The following is an 18,461-nucleotide window of genomic DNA, read 5'->3' as shown; positions in this document are numbered from 1 at the left end:
CCTTATTGAATGCAGGGAGACATATATATACATGCATGAAATCATTCTGTTGAACTCAAATACAGAAGTAACATACTGTATTTTTCTTTCTAAGATATTAAATATATTAGATAACATTTGAACTCATAAAAATGTTACTACTAAGATTTAGGTAACATTTAACAGGTCAACATTTAGCAGCTTAAATCTATTACTAACAAGAATCACACGCAGCATACCTGTGAAACTCCAGATAAGCACAGTCAGAAGAGATTTTTGGAGTTATTTGAACAAGAAGAAAAGGCAACTAAGGCTATGTACACATTAACAACCTAAAACACAGCAAGGTAGTTTCCACTTGCTGCCTTTCAAGTTGCATTGTTATGTTGTGAGATGTCTTCATGTGATGGGCATTGCCCAATTTGTTTTCCTGTGCATGCAATTCCCCCCCCCCCCAAGCAATCAATGGCTTGCGCCATTTTGGAAGCATCAAGCTGGAGCCAAAGTTGTTGTGAAGTATTACAGCCACTCTCCTACCAAAACCTAGGAGATAGATAATGCATGCATATACATTTCTACGTGAACCATAAGTAACACGCATGTTGCTGCAACTTCTATGTTTACAACCCAAAACTGCCTTGAAATTTAGAAGAAAAAACGAACACATACAGCTCTGTACAAAGATCATATTTTATTGGGGGGGGGGGACAGCAGAGGGAGGGGATCCAGATCTTAAAGTGCAGACAAATCTTAAATAGTAAAAATGTATGCCACAATATGCACCCACAAAGAGATAAGCATCCTACCCATCTCCCCCTATAAAAGAAAAGTAGGTCGCTACAGCTTCTGGTCTGTTGGAATGACACAGCAAAGAGGATCACTGCATTTGCTGTAGGGTTCACCTTGGGGCCTCTTCTGAAGGTCTCAAGTTTTAGATTTTGTATTCCATGAATGAAGCAGGCCTGAAACTGGCCAGAGACCTTATACACATGAAGGCAGCTGGGCTCCCCACACTGCAGAAACAAGACCCACCCAAAACACTCTCCCACCCATCCCACCCGTGATCGGAGAGAAAGATTTTTAGAAATGGCAGCATAATGTCTGTTATTTAATGCGTGCACATACTGTCTTCTAGTGGCTGATTCGCAAAAAGGGAAAAGTCTTCAGTCACTGTTCTGCTGACCAGAGACAGCACCCTTAAAGAAATAAAATAGCCCTGCAACAGGGATTTTTTTTTTTTTGCAGAAGCCATTTCTCTAGCCACATCAGTCCATTTATTCACTCCCCTTTCTCACTTGCAAGTGCGAGTCTAGCTCTACTGTGCAGCAAAGGCGGGGGAGTGGGCAAATGGATCTGTTATAACACTTGGGCACTTTTAGAGTCTGTCGGGCGGGGGGGGGGGGCAGGCGATATTACTCCTTGCCCTCCTGAAGCTATTGATCTTCTCCAACACATTTTAAAAGCTTAAATGACAGCCTGGGAGAGACTACAGAAGTTGACAGGAGTGCTCCGGCACAGGTCAATATGAAAAGCCCTGAGATTTAAATTCAACCACCACGTGGACAATGTCTTCTCCCTGTTGGGCCCTTGCCTCTGGGCCTAAGTCAACAGTAATTGCCTTGATCTGGTTTGGCAGAGAGCAGGACAGGGAAGCAGGCTGACAGTGTCAAGGGCTGCAAAGAGCATCTTTCGACAGAATCAATTGCAAGGCACTTCTGTGTGTCATGCCTCGTTTCCTTGTGGTGAGGAACGGTCACCTGGTTTCCAACACGAGAGAGGAGCTGCAGCAAGAAAGGTGAAGAAGTGACTTGCCCAAGGTCTTTGGCTGACATGAATGAGTGAGGATCTCCGAACCATATCATCATCATCTCTCCCCACCAGACCAAAGTATCTACGTTCCAATTTTTTAATGGCTCTTCGCTAATTTCATTAACCAAGAGCAAAATCTAGACAGCTGGCATGCCAGATCTATTTGAGTTGCTCCTCACAGGCCACTCAAAGAGGAGAATTCTGAGGACACACTTAAAAAACCCAACATCCTTGAAAGGATTTCCCTTACCCACCCTGCTTCCCAAACTCCCCCTTCCCTCCCCTTTCACCCACATCAGTTTTGCTTGGTAATCCTTCATTTGCAGGAGGGTGGGTGCTCTCCCTGCTGAAGAACCAAGTCCCCCAGCATCCTTCTGCAGTTTCCTTGAGGGATGAGAGGCTCTTGCACTGCTCTAGCCTTTCCCAAATGTGTCCCAATGCTCAAGAGGGGTTCTTCCCGGAGATGGAGGCCCAGTGACCCTTTTATGATTTCTTCATTTCCCATTCCTAGAAAGAGGGAGAAATAGAGGAGCTGATGAGTCCTGGGTTGCAAAGGAGATATGAAGGCTAGAAAGAGACTGCTGAGCCCTGGTTCCAAAGTGGGGTTCTGGAGGTTTGGGGCCCGGTTCCAATGAGTCTTGTGGTTTGCCATTAATTGCAGGATTTTACTTTTATAAATCGCTGGAGCAGACCAGGAGAGGGGAAGATCTGGAGCAGGACTGCAGCAGGGTTAGGATTCCCCCCCCCACCAATGTCCCCATCCAGATCAGGCCTCTGTGCTGGGAAAGGAAGATTCTACGCTTAAGGGCAACTGCAGTTTACACTTTGTAGTACACACTAACATATGATATATATGCCACAACACCCTTGTCAAAGAATTTAGCTTCCACTAGGATCAGCCTGGGGGCCACAATCCCTTCTGGGCAGCCTACTGGGGGCCGTATGCTGGTGGTGGGCCAGGCCAGAGACAAAAATGGACAAAGCAGTGCACACGAATTTTACCTTTGCACAGTAAATTGCTTTGTTTCTACACATGTTCAAACATGCCTCTTCACCTTCCAGAGGCATTATCAGAGTTTGGAGACACATCCCAGCCAAGGGAAAACACCCAAGATCGATGAGGAGCAAGGCTTATGAGAGGTGTAGCCTGTGCAAAGTGGGTGTGGCCTGGGAAGGGTCTCAAGGGCCAGATAAAGAGGGCTGCATTTGGCCCCCAGGCCTGATGTTCCCTACCCCTGTGTGACTCCTGAAGATTTTAGGAGAGGCAATGGCGCCCAGCTAGGGGAGCAGAGCAGAGCCTGCTGTACCTTGGCCTTCTGCAGCACATTCCCCTTGTGGGCAGGAAGGAGGGAGGGGCTTCGCTTCCTCATTTCCGCTGCGCAGTTAACCGGGACCAAGTGCTCAGGGGGGCTTCCACTTGACTGGGGCGCAGGCTCCTGCAAGGAAACATAACAAGAAACCGAGAAGTTGTTCAGAGATTCAAGCAGGGGGAGATACTAGAGAAACCAGGTTGCTATCACTAAGGTGTATTTTGGCTGGCATTAATGGTCTCTGTGAAAGAGGAAACAGGGGTGGAAAGCTTAGTAGGATGGGTTGCCTTCTCTCACACCAATCTACCTGTCGATGAAGACAATCTTTAGAGGCCCTTGTGGAGCTGGCCCCTGTCTTCTGAGGTTTGGTGGAAAGGAAGCAAGGAAGAGGAGGCACTTTTCAGCTGTTGGATTTCTTTTTACACAAGACTTTCTGTAAAACACGACTAGCCGTCATGGTGCCCCCTCCAGATGTTGTTGGACTGCAAGTCCCATCATCCCTAACCCTGGTCCATGCTGGCTAGAACTGATTTGCAGTCCAGTATCATCATGAAAACACCACACTGGCTACCCCTGCTGCAAACGGATTGCCCTTTGCTCTGCTGCTCCACTTGTTTCCCCATTGTTTATTATCATTCTAGGAGTCATCTTAGGAGGAGTGGCAAATGCATTAAATAAGTACGCTTTGTATCCCCTTTCTCTGGGGCTGGGAGCAAGGCTGAGGGGGTTGGACTAGATGACCCTCAGGATCCCTTCCAACTCTACAATTCTATGATCCCCTGGGCACCAAGGTTAGGTTCTGCAGTTACTGAGAAGGGCAGGGCAAGCTCCTTTGCATTCAGAGGATCCTTGGTTCAATCCCTAGCATCTCCAAGTAAGACAGGGAGACATCCCTTTCTGAAACCCCGGACAGCCCCTGATAGTCAAGAGTAGACCAGGCTTCCTCAGCCTCAGCCCTCCAGATGTTTTTGGCCTACAACTCCCATGATCCCTAGCTAGCAGGACCAGTGGTCAGGGATGATGGGAATTGTAGTCTCAAAGCATATGGAGGGCCGAGGTTGAGGAAGCGTGGTGTAGACAATACATAACTAGGCAGACTGGTGGTCTGACTCAGCAGGTCAGATTCCTGTGTTCCAATAATCCTGGCTCCCTGGGCGCCCATTTTTGTTCTGCGCTTATGTGGGAAACTATCATCGACTGAAGCAGCCCTAACCGTCCAAGGCGGAAAGAGGAAGCAGCTGTCTCCTCCTCACCTTGTTTTCAGCTTTGCTGGTCACAGTCAGCCCCAGAGCCGGCCCTCCTGCCAGAGACTGCTTCAGCCTGTCTTTCACCTCCGTGAGCTTGAGCTCAAGGTCCACGCGCCTGGCCTCGTTGGCTTTGCACTGATCCTCCAGGGCCGCAACACGATGCTCCAGCTCTTTAAGGTCTTTCCCTGTTTAACAGATACATGGGAGCAAGGTCAGCTTGTGGCTCCAGGCTTGGAGAAGGGGACACATGCCAGGGAGCTTAGAGAAAGTGGGAGGGTGGGCAAAGGCAAAGGGAATTTCGCCCCTGCCCAATCCCACCGCCGAGGAGACATGTGGGAAAAAGGAACTGGGTCAACATTCTCAGCAGCTGACGCCTCTTTCTTAACACGTCCATGAGAGGCAAGGCAGCTCACGTTCTTCACATTATCTGCAACGCATTAAAAGCAATAAGGACGAAAAGACCTGGATTCTGCCAGCTTCCAGGCAATTAGCTGTGCAATTTCCATTAAAAGAATTGCCATTCTTCCAGTAGATGGCGCACCTGGGCTTTCCTCTGTGGAAGGAGCCTGCAACTGTTTCTGTGGCTAATTTGAAGCTATTGCTAAGCTGCCAGTGCTGAGCAGAAATAAATGTGTTTTAAGTACCCGATATTAGGGATATATCCAGCGCAGGACATGTCAGGTCTGAGAAGTAAGATGCAAAACTACACAGGAGGTTTGATGTTGCTATTGAGGCAAATATTTTGCAACAAATGCCTCCTACGTTGGCCTTCTTTATCAGCGGCCATCCTCTTTCAGCAGGAATAACAGAGACCTCCTTTTGCAAGGAGTTCTAGGATAAAGGGGAAGGTGCTTTAGCCAAGGCCACTGTGGGCTCAGCGTTCTACTGGCCCAGCACATTTTGCAGTCTGAGGAGGAGGAGGACAAGAGGGTGCCTCCCCACCCGCAAATTCAATGAACAGAAGTTGGCAAAAATTTCAAATATCAACAAAGTGGAAGTGTACAAAATTAAACATTATTTTCCATCTTTGGGTTTCATTCATTTCAAAAAATAAAATTTTATTTTACAGTTTATTGTTGTTTATATTTTTAATTAGATATATATGGGGGCACTAAAATATTTTAAGTGCTTAGGGTCTCTAAAGGACTTAATCCGGCCCAGTATACTGGACTGTATGTGGAAGGTAAATGCAGCTCAGGAGAGAGGTTTCTGTGAAAAATGGCCAGGAGTGAGGCAGGTGGCAGCGGGAGAATTTCTTCTCCAGCAGGGGCATATACCTGAGCTTCCCTTCATAGCCTCTCGGAGCTCCCGCTTTTCCTTCCGCAGGCCCATCAGTTCATTCCGGATAGAAGCTTTCTCTTTCTCCAGTTTGTCCTTCTCAGTCAGGAACCTCCTGGCATCTTCCTCAGCACGGTTCTTGCCGTACTTGTAGTTATTGGCATCTGCAAGGGGAGGGGGATGAGTTAAGAGACACGGCCCTCTGTTAGGCACCTGAGGTGAGAGGGGTTTTTGTTTAGCTCTGCCTTGACAGCAGATAATTTTAAATGCAAGCTCAGGGCTGAACAAGCTCAAAGATGCACAACACCAGACTGTGGTCTGAAATGAAACTGAACCAACAGTCAGAACCAAGACACCTGCTTTCCCAACACAGCCTCTGCAGTGCTGGCCAGAGATTGCTGATTATTAATATTGCTGGCACAGGAGAAGCGGCTTATGGGAGCACAAGCGCACATCCAATTATGAAAGTGAGCTGCTAAGACTTCCAGCAAAGCTTGGCATTCTTGTAAAATTGATTTAAACTATTGATACAGTTACAATTTATAGCCACTGGAGAACTGCCTGTGCAAAACAAAATAATTAAGTGGAACATGGTGTTCTTGTAGCTCAAACTTCAGAGGCAGCTAATAATGATGATGATGATGATGATGATGATGATGATGATTCGATTGCCCCAGCCACTCTAGGCGGCTTCCAACAGAATACACAAAAATACAACAGAACACCACACATCAAAAGCTTCCCCAGGTGTCTATGGGAAGCCATATAATTATTTATCCCTTTGACATCTGATGATAGGACATTCCACATGACAGGTGCCACTACCGAGAAGGCCCTCTGCCTGGTTCTTTATAACCTCACTTTTCATACAGGAATCAAAGATGGATTCAGCTCAACATTCCTGGAGCATCATAGGAGATTCTAAAAAGAAACTTGGGATTCTCTACCAAGGTCAAGGAACCTTTTGCAGCCTGAGGGCCATGTTCCCTTTTGGATAACCTTGGGGGGGGGGGGGTAGAAGCAAAGTGGGTAGAACAACAAATGTGGATGTTGTCTTTGTACATCAGGTTAATTTTTACACACACACAAACACCTTTCTCTATCCTTCATGCAGGAAAACAAGAATCACTATAAGAATTCAAGGTCATACTCCAGCTGTGCAAAAAACACTCACAAAAGGTGCAATGCAGAGCCAGTGAAGGATGTGGCCTGAGGAGAGGCCTGGTGGGGGGATGAGAGAGAGGGGGGCCTGGAGTACAGCATTTGGCTTCCTGGGCCAGAGGTTCCCCAACCCTGCTCTGTGCAGAGAACAGTTTTCACAGAAGGAAGGAGACCCATCTCTGCAATCCTAAACATGTGTATTCAGAAGCAGTAGATACAGGTTGGACGAGCTTCCGAGTCGACGCGCTGGCTAATGGCGGATTTCCTCCGCTGCGGAGGAGACTGCTCCCTGAAAAGAAGGGTCTGACCGCCACGGCGAGGCGGAGACCCGCTAAAAACCACGGTCGGAGGAAGACCGTGGACTTGGGGTTCGGTAGGTGCCTTCAGTGCCCCCCCTACTCGTGGGGAGACCCCGGTTTCGGGGCTCCGGAGCGACGTGGGGTGAGTAGGCACGGCACATCGGATCAATCGCTGTTTTCAGGGAGTGAAGCCGCACAGCTGTTGCCAGAAAGCGCCGACTTTTCCTGTGAACATTTGGACTCGAAAAGACCTCGTAAGTAACAGAATTGGACGATAAATTATTTGAATTTGGCATTTGAACGTGAAGGTATAAACAGGAAGCTCACCTTCCGTTCTGCATAAAGACTAAAGCAAAGACGCTAGAATCCGGAGCTTGGGAAAGGTGTCTTTTAAAGCGAGGAATTTTACCATCTAAGCTTGCGGACCCTCCCTCGGAAGCAGGGGAAGAGGGGGAGATCTTTATCTTTTGAGCCCTGCAGGACAGAAAACCTGACCTGGATTATCGCCGTCTCAGAACCTGGGACCGGGCTGTCAGCCTGTATAATTTAAAAACAACAATAATGGTGGAATGGACTATATCTTAATGAGAAAGAGGATCAGAGACATATACTTTTTGGCACCGACTCGCAGGTTTTGAAAGAAAAAAGGAGTGGAAAGGCAGATTTTTACAACTGAAGTGAAGAGTAAGTTGTTGCCAAAAGTTTCTAAATGTTGCCTGCTTGGATAATGGGACTGTTACATAGTTATAGCAGATGGAAAATTTTGACCAGATGGTAGACAAGAAGTTCTGAAGTGACCTTGAGAGGCAGCAGACAATACTGGGAAAACAAGCTGGAAGATATGGCTCAGAGAATAACAGCTCTACTGAATGACATTTTAAATAAAGTGAATATTTTTGAACAGAGTGTTTCTGATCTGAGGAAGAATGTAATGACTTTGGTACAGAATGGGAACAAATTAATAACTGAGGCTCGGGAAAAGGAACCAAATTCACAAAGTCAAGCACTGGAAAAGACGAGGAAGCAATTAAAACCGGCCTTGATTTTGCAAGGGGAAGCCTTAGGAGCAGAGTCCCAAACTGATGGAGACAAATCTGACTTTGAGGACACTGAGGTTGAAAGACAGAGCAGTGTCCCTCATGGATTGAGTGACGCAAGATGGATGATAAACACGCTGGACGGGGACACTGCGAGAAAGTCTGAAAGGATGGACGATTGTTACCCCAAAGAAACTGTGGAGCACGCCTTGGAATACTTACTGGTTTACGAACTGAATTATGAAGTTTGGGCGAGCGTGCTGAAGAAAATTAAAGAAGACGTTGAGAGAAAAGCTCTTTGGGACTTAACTTTAGGCCAGAGAAGAAACTTGCAGGCAGTACAGGGAGATGATTTGAGGGCCTCGGACATAAGGGAACCGGGTTAGGAAATTAATTTTGACTGATAAGATTGATAAAACTGGTAAAAAAGACTGGCAGTACCTGATACCAGGGAGATGAGACGGTGGGGAAAATTGGGAAAATAAAAAACAGTATTTAAATAATATGGTATAATTAAGAACAAATGGGAGATGGTGGAATGATTTCATTCGGCTTTTGTGGAAACAACATAAGGAAATGAGGGAATAAGATTTAAAGGTATATGAGTTAAAAGTATAAGTTTTAAGGTTTTTATTGTGGTTGTTTTTTGTATCTTCTTTTTAACTAGGGAATTGGAGTTTAGTTAAATTTGTTTTTAGGCGCTTACTTGAACTGGGAAGATAATAAGATATAAATGGATTAAGTAAATAAGTGAGTAAGCAGTAAAAGACGGAAAGAATTTGCTGATCTGATTAATAACTGGAATGCAGAAGGGGAGAGGGGAGGAGGCCAAGGAAATAAGTTACTTGAAAATAGATGTGGAATGATGGAGATTTATTCTTTTTTTTGTTGTTGTTGTTGTTTTTTGTTTTTTGTTTTTTGATGTTCTTTTTGTATGTTTTGAAGGGAAGGGTGGAGGGAGGGTGTGGGATTCTTGTTTGGGTATATTTTGGCTTTGCTTTTTCCCCCCTGCTTTCTCTTCCCCTCCTTTTTTTTTTTTATCTTATTGTATGTACCTCTTTTTTATTATTATTTCTAGCTTTTCTCTTTTTTGTACACTTGGAAAATTAATAAATATTATTATAAAAAAAAAACAGAAGCAGTAGATACAAATTGGAAACACTGCCAATACAGTCGTACCTTGGTTCTCGAACGCCTTGGTGCTCATACGTTTTGGCTCCCGAATGCCAGAAGCCCAGAAGCAAGTTTTTTAACTGTTCTTTGGAACCTGAATGTCTGACATGGCTTCCGCATGAGTGCAGGGAACTCCTGCAGCCAATCGGAAACAGTGCCTTGGTTTTCAAATGGTTTTGGGAGTCGAACTGACTTCCAGAATGGATTACGTTCGAGAACCAAGGTCTGACTGTACACCAAATTTTCTATTAAGATTTCCCCCTTCTCAATAAGAAATGTGGGCAGGTTAGGACTTAGAAGCTGCCTTTTACCAAGTCAGGCCATTGGGTCCATCTAACTGTATTGTCTAGTGTGACAGCAGCTCTCCATGGTTTCAGACAAGGATTTATTTTCCCTCCGCCCCAACTTGGAGAGGCGAAGGATCCAACTACAGCTGTACTCAAAAGCCAGCAATTCTATTTCCCTTAGGTTTGGCTGTTTTGGGTTGTCAGAACGGCATGCCAAAACAGGGGCCTGGACTCCCAAGAGGTACAAAAAGCTGATGAAATGCTTTATCAGTGTGAAGCAGTTTCCCTCGCCCATTTGGCTGGTAGTTCTTGCAAGGCTATTAGCAACCTCTGAGCAGCATTGGGAAAGACCAGCAGGGTGTGCATTTGTGTGTAATACAGTGCTGATCGTACATGTTCAGGGCCATTGCTATCTGGTAAAGCTCCGATCAGTTCCTGTTAACAACAATTTTGACCTGCGAAGGGGAATGGGGTGGAGATCACAGAATCAGTTTTGATGCAGCTCCAAAAGGAGAAGCCTCATTTTGACACAAGGCTCGACTGAGCTTGAGACCTACTGCATTCAAAGCACAGGTCCTACCAACAAACAGAGGCTCTTCCTCTGTCAGCCATGTTCTCCCCATTTCAGGCCTGAAGCACAGCTAAGAGAGAAGCTGCAAAGGCAAATAGGTAGTACTGTGCATTAAACCCATCCAGACTTTGGCTCAGCCAGCAAATTAGCAATCCTTGTCCAAATAATGAGAAAGCAAAAACTGAGACAGAAGTGGAGCCATCAAGCAGCAATTGAGTGTTGTATAAGCTTACACTACTGGAAATGGCTCCTTAGGGATTGTCAGCTTGGAGTCTCCCCCCCCCCCCTCCATTCCAACTGGCTGATAATGAGAGCCACCCTAAGCATCCCACATCAGGATCCAAACCTACTTGACGCATGGCGCTTGACTTTCACTTGTGGATCCACACGGCGCGATTTCTCACTGCAAGAGGAGCCGTGGCGCTTCACCTGGGACCCCGACGGCCGCCCTGACTTTTCCAGCTGCACACAGAAAAGCACAAAGAAGCCATCATTTCAGATGGTGTCAAGGAGACCAACAATGATGGCCAACATCAAAGGAAGGGTATTTCTAGGTGAAACAACATTTTTGCTCTTGGATGCTGTGTGTTGTTTATATTTATAGTATTGGAATGTGGGGTTTTTGGGGTATGTTGTTATATTATTAATATGTTATTAAGAAATTGTTCTTGTCATTGTATTGCTATGCTATGAAATTGTAGCTGTGCTATGTTTTTGCTACATTATGAGGAAATAGTTTTTGTAGTGTTTGTTTGAAATGCATCGCTATTTCTTTGTTTTTAAGCCACTTTGAGCATTTCTTTTTGTGGAAAAGTAGCATACAAATGAAATTGAATGAATGAATGATGGGTGTGAGCAAGAAGTCCAGTTTCTTCCCATGCAGCATAGCTGCTTGAGAAGCAGGCTAATTCAAGTGCCTCTGCTTGGGCAAAACTGTTTGTCAGTCGCCAAGCACTTGGAAGCACATGCAGGCAGGGAGAAGAGTGCTGTTAGGGAAAGGAAGCAGGGGAGAGAAGAGGGTTATGGCATTTCTGCTTTTCTTTTTTCAAATACCTCCACCTTCTCATAGGGGACTTCATCGTATAATACACGGGAAGCATCTGTTTGGTTCTCAAGGGAGGAGCTGGCCCACCTGAAGAGGCAGAGAAACAGACAAAACATGCTCTACATCTCTACTACTGATTGCAAAATCTGACAATCTTTACCAGCAAGAATGATTGAGCTCTTCCTGCCACCCTCTGCACTCACAAAATGAATCCAAACACAGGCCCTTCTATGCTGGGTTGGTAGATGCTATTGCATCATAAATTACTGCCAAGCCCTGTATTTTGGGCAACACAGGAGTGGAGATACCTCCCACATATCATATTGGGTGCACACCTGAAAAATGTTGTTGGATATGTGGAACACATATACTAAACCAAATCAAGTCAAAAGGTTAAGTATGTATCTAAGAAGTTAAGCGTGACTGCAGTTATCCAGGAAACAAGATTGCCTGAGATGCTTGCCAAATATACACTCCCTGATAAATCTGGATATGCCGTTGCACGGTGTGTGAAATGTCCCTTGGTGCTATGGAGATAACAGCATAGAAATCGAGAATGTTTGCTCCATATCAATCTTTTAAACTCACAGCTTGGAGATTTAAAATTCTCTGCTCCATACATAAGAGTGTTTCAATATGGGCTCATCTTTTCTTTATACACAAAAGGGCCACTTAAGCCTGAGGCGCAGAGTGTGAGGTTTTCTATGCTTCCTGTCTTGGAAAGTGGAACTAGCGCTTGCACCACATTCACACCCATGATATAAACCAGGAAACACGAACGCAGGCTTGCTTGTTTCAGCCTCACATTCACAGTAGCCTAAATGGCTTACTCTAGTCTGGCCTTTCAGGTATGATTTTAGCAGGTTGTCATCTTGATTTGGATCATGGTTTAGAGCAGGGGTTGGCAAAGTTTTCTGTGGCTTGATGGGGATCCCCAAGCAGGTGGCGGGGGTTCATGGGCCGGTTAAACGACCCCCATGGGCCTTAGGTTGCTGACCCCTGGTTTAAAGGTAAAGGTAAAGGTACCCCTGCCCGTACGGGCCAGTCTTGACAGACTCTAGGGTTGTGCACCCATCTCACTCAAGAGGCCGGGGGCCAGCGCTGTCCGGAGACACTTCCGGGTCACGTGGCCAGCGTGACATCGCTGCTCTGGCGAGCCAGAGCCGCACACGGAAACTCCGTTTACCTTCCCGCTAGTAAGCGTTCCCTATTTATCTACTTGCACCCGGGAGTGCTTTCGAACTGCTAGCTTGGCGGGCGCTGGGACCGAACAACGGGAGCGCACCCCGCCGCGGGGATTCGAACCGCCGACCTTTCAATCGGCAAGCCCTAGGCACTGAGGCTTTTACCCACAGCGCCACCCGCGTCCCTACCCCTGGTTTAGAGACACCCAAAAATCCGTCTTGGCAGATTTGTTGCTGGCATAGGTGGTCTTAACAGAAACTTTTATCCTCAGAGGCTCTGTTGGGGGCAGGGAGAACATCAGGCAGGCACTCTTGCCTGCAGACGGGGACAAGGTGGTTTCCACACCTGGCTGCATCACAGAGCGCTAGTAGAAGAAATGCTTACATGTAAGAGTGTCTCACAGCATTGATGATGTTGGCGATTTTCTCCACATCCACATAGTCATAATGCAAGGCTTCTGGGGCTGTCTGGGAGCCAGTTTCAACCAGCAGGAGCCCAAGCCAGCGCCCCAGGTCTTCATAGCTGCTCGCCTGAGGAGTAAGACAATAGTTTAAAGTGAAAGGAAGCACACATTGCTCTGGGCAACAGCCAAGGCAACACTCTTCCCACAAGGAAACATGGTCAAGGACATGTCTTTCCAGAGCGCATTGTTCCTTTACACCACGTGCCCCATTTTCCAAATTTACAGCTGTGCTGTTCACCATAGGGATATTTGCAAGGCATCCTGTGTGTGCAAGGCTCACACTGCTATGTAAGCGAAAGGGAGGACATGAATTCTGGGGAGGACATGAATTCTGAATATATTGTGTGTATTATTGGAACTCTGATGTTGGGAAAGATGGAGGGCACAAGGAGAAGGGGATGACAAGAGGATGAGATGGTTGGACAGTATTATAGAAGCGACCAACATGAATTTGACCAAACTCCGGAAGGCAGTGGAAAACAGGAGTGCCTGGCGTGCTCTGGTCCATGGGGTCACGAAGAGTCGGACACGACTAATCGACTTAACAACAAATTATTGGAAAGGGCCACAGCTCAGCCACAGAGCATTTGCTCTTCATGCACAAGGCCCTTGGTCTAACCTCCTACATCTCTGGCAGGGATTGGAAGCATCCTGCTGAGCCACTTCCAGTCAGTGTGGACATTACTGAGCTAGAAAGACCAGTGGTCTGACTCTGCATAAGGAAGCTTCCTATTATTATCCATATTCAACCAGAATATCTGGCTGTTCAGGGCTGCCCCACATGACCCTGAAAACGGGTTGTGATTTGGGTTGACAGTGCACAGGCAGAGTTGAGGTGTGTGGAAGGGGGGGGGAGTACATTGCAATCCTAGGCATGTCTATTCAGAAACAAGTCCCCTTGCATTGAGTGGGACTTAATCCCAAGTCAATATGCCTTCAACACAGGCTGATGTTTTTATCACAGCACCACAAGGGGAAGCCTTTGCAAAAGCATGGCAGAACCTCGGCCCACATTTGAAATGAATAAATCAAGATGGGCACGTGGCCAAAGAATACTATTGCTTCACTGCATGCTCTCAATCTCTCTCTTGGTCTGCTTAGAGATCATGTTTTATGTATATGTTTTCAGTATGATCTTTATATGCATTCAGATGTCCAAATATCTGCTTGGATCCCATAAGGTCCAAGTGAAGTTATAGTGCATTAAGTGAAACTGAGGCACATTTAAGCTTTCATCATACTTTATGAAACAAGCAGCATGAAAGAGATTAATTCTGTTAATATGATAAATAAGAGAAATTATTTTCTGCTGCTGTGAGATACAGTTGTGCCATGGAAGTCAAATGGAATCTGTTCTGGAAGTCCGTTCGACTTCTAAAACGTTCAGAAACCAAAGCACAGCTTCCGATTGGCTGCAGCCAATTGGAAACTGTGGAAGCCCCATTGGATGTTTGGCTTCCAAAAGAACATTTGAAAACTGGAACACTCACTTCCGTTCCGATCATTCAGGAGCCAATTTGTTCGGGCACCAAGGTGTTCGAGATCCAAGGTATGACTGTATACAATCCATACTGCTTTAACAAATGCCTTTGCCACAGGCTGAATTTCATGTATCTTTGTACTGCACATGAAGGGCTCTAAAGGTTTCTTCCAGCATTTAAGGCATTGCTCTTAAATGCCATGTTTTGCAGGATGCCCAGGTGCCCAGCCTTGTCTGCCTATACCCTGGTCCTCAGCCAAATCAAGGCTCTGCCAAAGGGACTGAGGCTTCCTCAGCAGAGCCGTCCAGAGTGAATCCTCGCTCACCTCCAAAGCAGAGACCTCTTGGCCATTGCGAAGGATGCGGAACGCAAAGGGGTGCTTGGGGCCCAGTCCTGGTGCCACCTCACAGCCCCGGAGGACGACGGCATTCACATGGGTCCTTAAGTCCGTCCGGTCCTTGTGGAAATAGAGGGTGTTGCCTTTCAAACGACACCAGCGCTCCTTCCAGCACTGGTTAACCAGAACATTCAAGTAGCCTGCCAGGAGATGCACAAAGACATTTAATCAGCAATACAGTGACCATTATGGGATAAATAAAAGCCTAAATCTTGTGTCCTAGGAAAGAAGGAAATGCAGAGCTTAGGCATGACAGATTTCAAATCAGAAGATCAGTTCCAAGAGCCAAGCATTACTTTAGCTCAATGAGATGTTAGTCTGAATGAGTATCAGCCAAGTCACTTGGGTGGAATCTAGACACATATAAAAACTGCTCTGAAAATGCTTCGCCCCTCAGCCCAAAAAGCTTTTTTAAAAACACACTGAATTTTTCATAAAGCTCACCACCTCCATCTAGTGTCACATTGTATACTGTACTTAAAACACACTTTAAATGTTTTATTTGCAGCTCTATAGCTGAGTCCTTGGACTGTTTTGTTTTTTGTTTTTGCATAAAATAGATTATGAATGTTAGTGCTCTTGTCTTTGCCATAAAGTAGCTGATTCACTCCTATAAGTAAGAAAAGACAACTGCACAATCAAACAATTAAGATTTAGCTATCGGATATGGGGGTGGGCAACATATTTGGAGTGGCGGACTTTGCGCTCTCTAATTTCAGAGGCACCCTATACGATGCTAAAGGTCGGCACCCACCCCCAACTCTCACGCTCCGTTCTGCAGTACTGTTGTTGCATCCCCTGCAGTGCGGTATTGTATGACATAACACAGTGCAATCGGAAACTGGGACAAGGGAGTCCAACTGGACCCCTCTTAAGGCACCAACTAATGAATGGTTTGCATTTGAACTGCCCTTCTGCTCCAGTACAAACCACAGCATGGGATGTCTTCCTCTGTAGAGGACGTCTGGGTGTCTTCAGGGGATGGCTTCTTCTTGGAGAAGCTGATTATTCTGGTGATTTTCCTCCCGGCTGCTCGACTTACAGAGCCTTTCAAGTCCGCCAAGCCACTTTTTTTGCCTTTCCCTACAGGGAGAAGAAGCAGAGCTGAAAACAAGACACGGTGTAGCTGACCAAAACAAAGAAACTGAGAGGTAACTAAAGGTCTGTTCTCCCCGACCTCATACCTCCAGAGCACACACTCTCTCTCTTTCTCTCTCTCATCATAACAGATTGTAAAATGTCATGAAGAGGATAAGGGAGGTCAGGTGAAGGGGTAAACATGAAAAACACTAACTGGTCTGAAATACAGCTAGAACCTACAGGCTAGAATATTCCCTTACGGGTATTAAGAGCCGACTGAACATAGCGGCAACGCAGAGCAAATTCAGAAACAGAGTGCTTTAACCTTCATGATACGATTTTTTACAGAACTAGCATGCGCAACATGACTCACTAGTCCCAAAGAAAAGTGCAGGGCGACCGACCGAGCAATTCTGGCACAATGGTAACTCTGCTCCCAATGGGAACAGCAAAAGGGATCATTGTTACACAAGTTGGAACCTGGGTTTTGTTTCTTTAAGCCCAGGGTCTATTTATGACATTTATCTCCCACCCATTTTTCAAAGAGCTGAGGGCAGCATTTAAGGCCTTTCCCACTTCACAACAACCCTGTGAGGTAGGTTGGGCTGAGATGCAGAGACCTGTGTGCATTGTGGTCAAGCAGGGATTTAAACCCAGGTCTCTCAGGAGCTCTAGTCCAAGTGCTGCGTTTCTTGCTGCCTCAACCTAAAGCAACACCTGGCTCTTAGGGGAAGGGGAAAATAAGCAGGGACTCACCTTGCTCATGGGCCTCTCTCCGAGCCATGGAAGAGCCATTCTCTGCAGTTGCCACACTGTCCGAGTCAGATGTCTGTTTGTCCTGAGATGACCTCTGGGCAAAGGAGATTTTTGTTGTGAGCATAGCAGGGAAAAAAGGGTTAAACTCACAATCCCTTGGCTGCTCAGGCCCCCTATAACAGCTAAAAGAAAAACAGTGCACACTGATTGTATTCATTCATGAACATCACCGCTACTTCGGCTCCGAGCGAGAAGCTACCTTGTCATGGTCCACCTTGCAAGTAAGCAGAGGAGATGTAAGAACTTCTGTTCCACTCAGTCCTCCTCCACTGGGACTGCTCACTTCCTTTATCACCTGCAGGAGGAAAGGGTTGAGTGTCAAAACAGTGGAAACACTGGTAGCCCATCAGCTGCAACTGAAAGCTCACTTTGCTGCAAAGCATCCAGTGATGGCTTCTCTGCAACAAATGTGCCACCGAGTCTCAGTTACCTGACAGAAGGGAAACAGTAGATTTCAGTACTGAAAACTAGCAGTCAAAGGGCCAGACTGGACTCCAGCAAGCTATTCTACTGGACCCTTGGTGAGACTACCAAATTTTTAATTAAGGGTATGGGAAAATGTTTGCCCATTGTGCGTCTTGTAAGCAGTGCTATTTTTCTAGAAAAAGAGGTGCCAAAACTGAGTTCCGGTGAGTTCTGGCTGGGGAAAAAAGTCCTTCTTATAAGGAAATGGATAGAAAATATGTCCAATCTGGGAGAGATAGAGTTATATGCCAACCTTAACTATTCATCTCTCTCTGGGATTTTTTTAATGTAATAAAGTGGCCTCTGAGAATACTGAAGCAGGGTATTATCCCTGACCTAAATAAAGCCAGTTTTTGTATTTTGTCCTAATTTAACTCAAGGCTCATTAGCTTCCAAGACAGTTCACTGGCTGGTTGTCAATGACTTTTGCTCTTCCTATCTCTGGTTTCTGTAACATTTCAGCCATGGATGTTGACACAAGATTTCCCAAGGAAACCCAAGTGAGGACTGGGGATAAAGGAAGGCAGACTTTCTTTTATTTCTTCCAACAGACCCACTTCCCACCTTGTCACCTTCAGCAATAGGTTGTCTTCAGGCTTCAGAACAGGTCTGGGTGAATTAAATTCATCTGCTCAGGTATTCTCATTTCAGGGACTGCAATTTCTCAGCCGCAAGTGGGGCTTAGCCAGCACACCAGAGTGCCTATTGGATCAGTGCCAACAGAGTATTCACATTTCTGAGGAAGGGAGGACCTGAAGAGTCGCATCCCAGGCCAGCGGGGTGGAAGTGCTTTGAGCCAGTGAGTGATATGGAGCAAGGGCAAAGACAGAGAAGTTCTAAAAACAACCAGTACAGGGAGGAACAGGCAGTTTTAATAAATCCTGAGGTTCCTGACAGTACTCATGCCAAAGTACACTTGCTCTGCCAAGACGGAAAAGAAATGGAACCACAAAATGCACAAGACCTTTTCAATCACTGGACTCAGAATGCCATTATAATAAACTACCTAGCCTGTGTGTTGCGTTGTGCTTCCTTCAGTTTAACCTCCAACATCCAAGCATCAATCCCAAAAAGAGAGCCTGGGAAGGTGCGGGCAGTAGGGACGTGTGTCAAATTGAAAGTGTCGCCATTTGTGCCACAAAGCTGAGCTGGGGGGGGGGTTAAATCTATGTGTCTTTCATGGAGATCACCTGCTGGTATCCATGGCAGAGAGCCATTAGAATGAACAAGCATGGGGCTATCACGATGTTGTTTTAAACCACTAGCATCTGTTAGCTAGAAATTGCCACCACACTGCATCCAGATGTCAACGGACTCCAGCTCCCATCATCTCCAGCCAGCCAGGGATGATGGGAGTTGTAGTCAACTGGAAGGCCAC

At 46.1% G+C, this 18,461-nt stretch overlaps 2 protein-coding genes across 2 annotated transcripts in view; one reads left to right on the top strand and one right to left on the bottom strand.

Moving 5' to 3' along the window:
- Positions 1 to 18,461, top strand: part of IL17B (interleukin 17B) — a 56,267-nt gene that overhangs the window by 25,148 nt on the left and 12,658 nt on the right. The window lies entirely within an intron of this gene.
- Positions 652 to 18,461, bottom strand: part of AFAP1L1 (actin filament associated protein 1 like 1) — a 71,529-nt gene continuing 53,719 nt past the window's right edge. Inside the window, exons 9-19 of the mRNA XM_083430774.1 lie at positions 16,818 to 16,913; positions 16,559 to 16,652; positions 15,653 to 15,805; positions 14,651 to 14,862; positions 12,766 to 12,911; positions 11,205 to 11,283; positions 10,502 to 10,613; positions 5,623 to 5,787; positions 4,352 to 4,530; positions 3,096 to 3,224; positions 652 to 2,295 (exon numbers count right to left, since the gene is read on the bottom strand). Coding sequence (XP_083286900.1) covers positions 2,272 to 2,295; positions 3,096 to 3,224; positions 4,352 to 4,530; positions 5,623 to 5,787; positions 10,502 to 10,613; positions 11,205 to 11,283; positions 12,766 to 12,911; positions 14,651 to 14,862; positions 15,653 to 15,805; positions 16,559 to 16,652; positions 16,818 to 16,913 — 1,389 coding nt within the window. The 3' untranslated portion in view covers positions 652 to 2,271. The remainder of the gene's footprint in view (positions 2,296 to 3,095; positions 3,225 to 4,351; positions 4,531 to 5,622; positions 5,788 to 10,501; positions 10,614 to 11,204; positions 11,284 to 12,765; positions 12,912 to 14,650; positions 14,863 to 15,652; positions 15,806 to 16,558; positions 16,653 to 16,817; positions 16,914 to 18,461) is intronic.

Source organism: Podarcis tiliguerta (assembly GCF_965153285.1).
Source record: "Podarcis tiliguerta genome assembly, chromosome: 2".
NCBI lineage: Eukaryota > Metazoa > Chordata > Lepidosauria > Squamata > Lacertidae > Podarcis > Podarcis tiliguerta.
The sequence above is the reverse complement of the archived record's forward strand: the minus strand, read 5'-3'. Positions and strand labels throughout refer to the sequence as shown.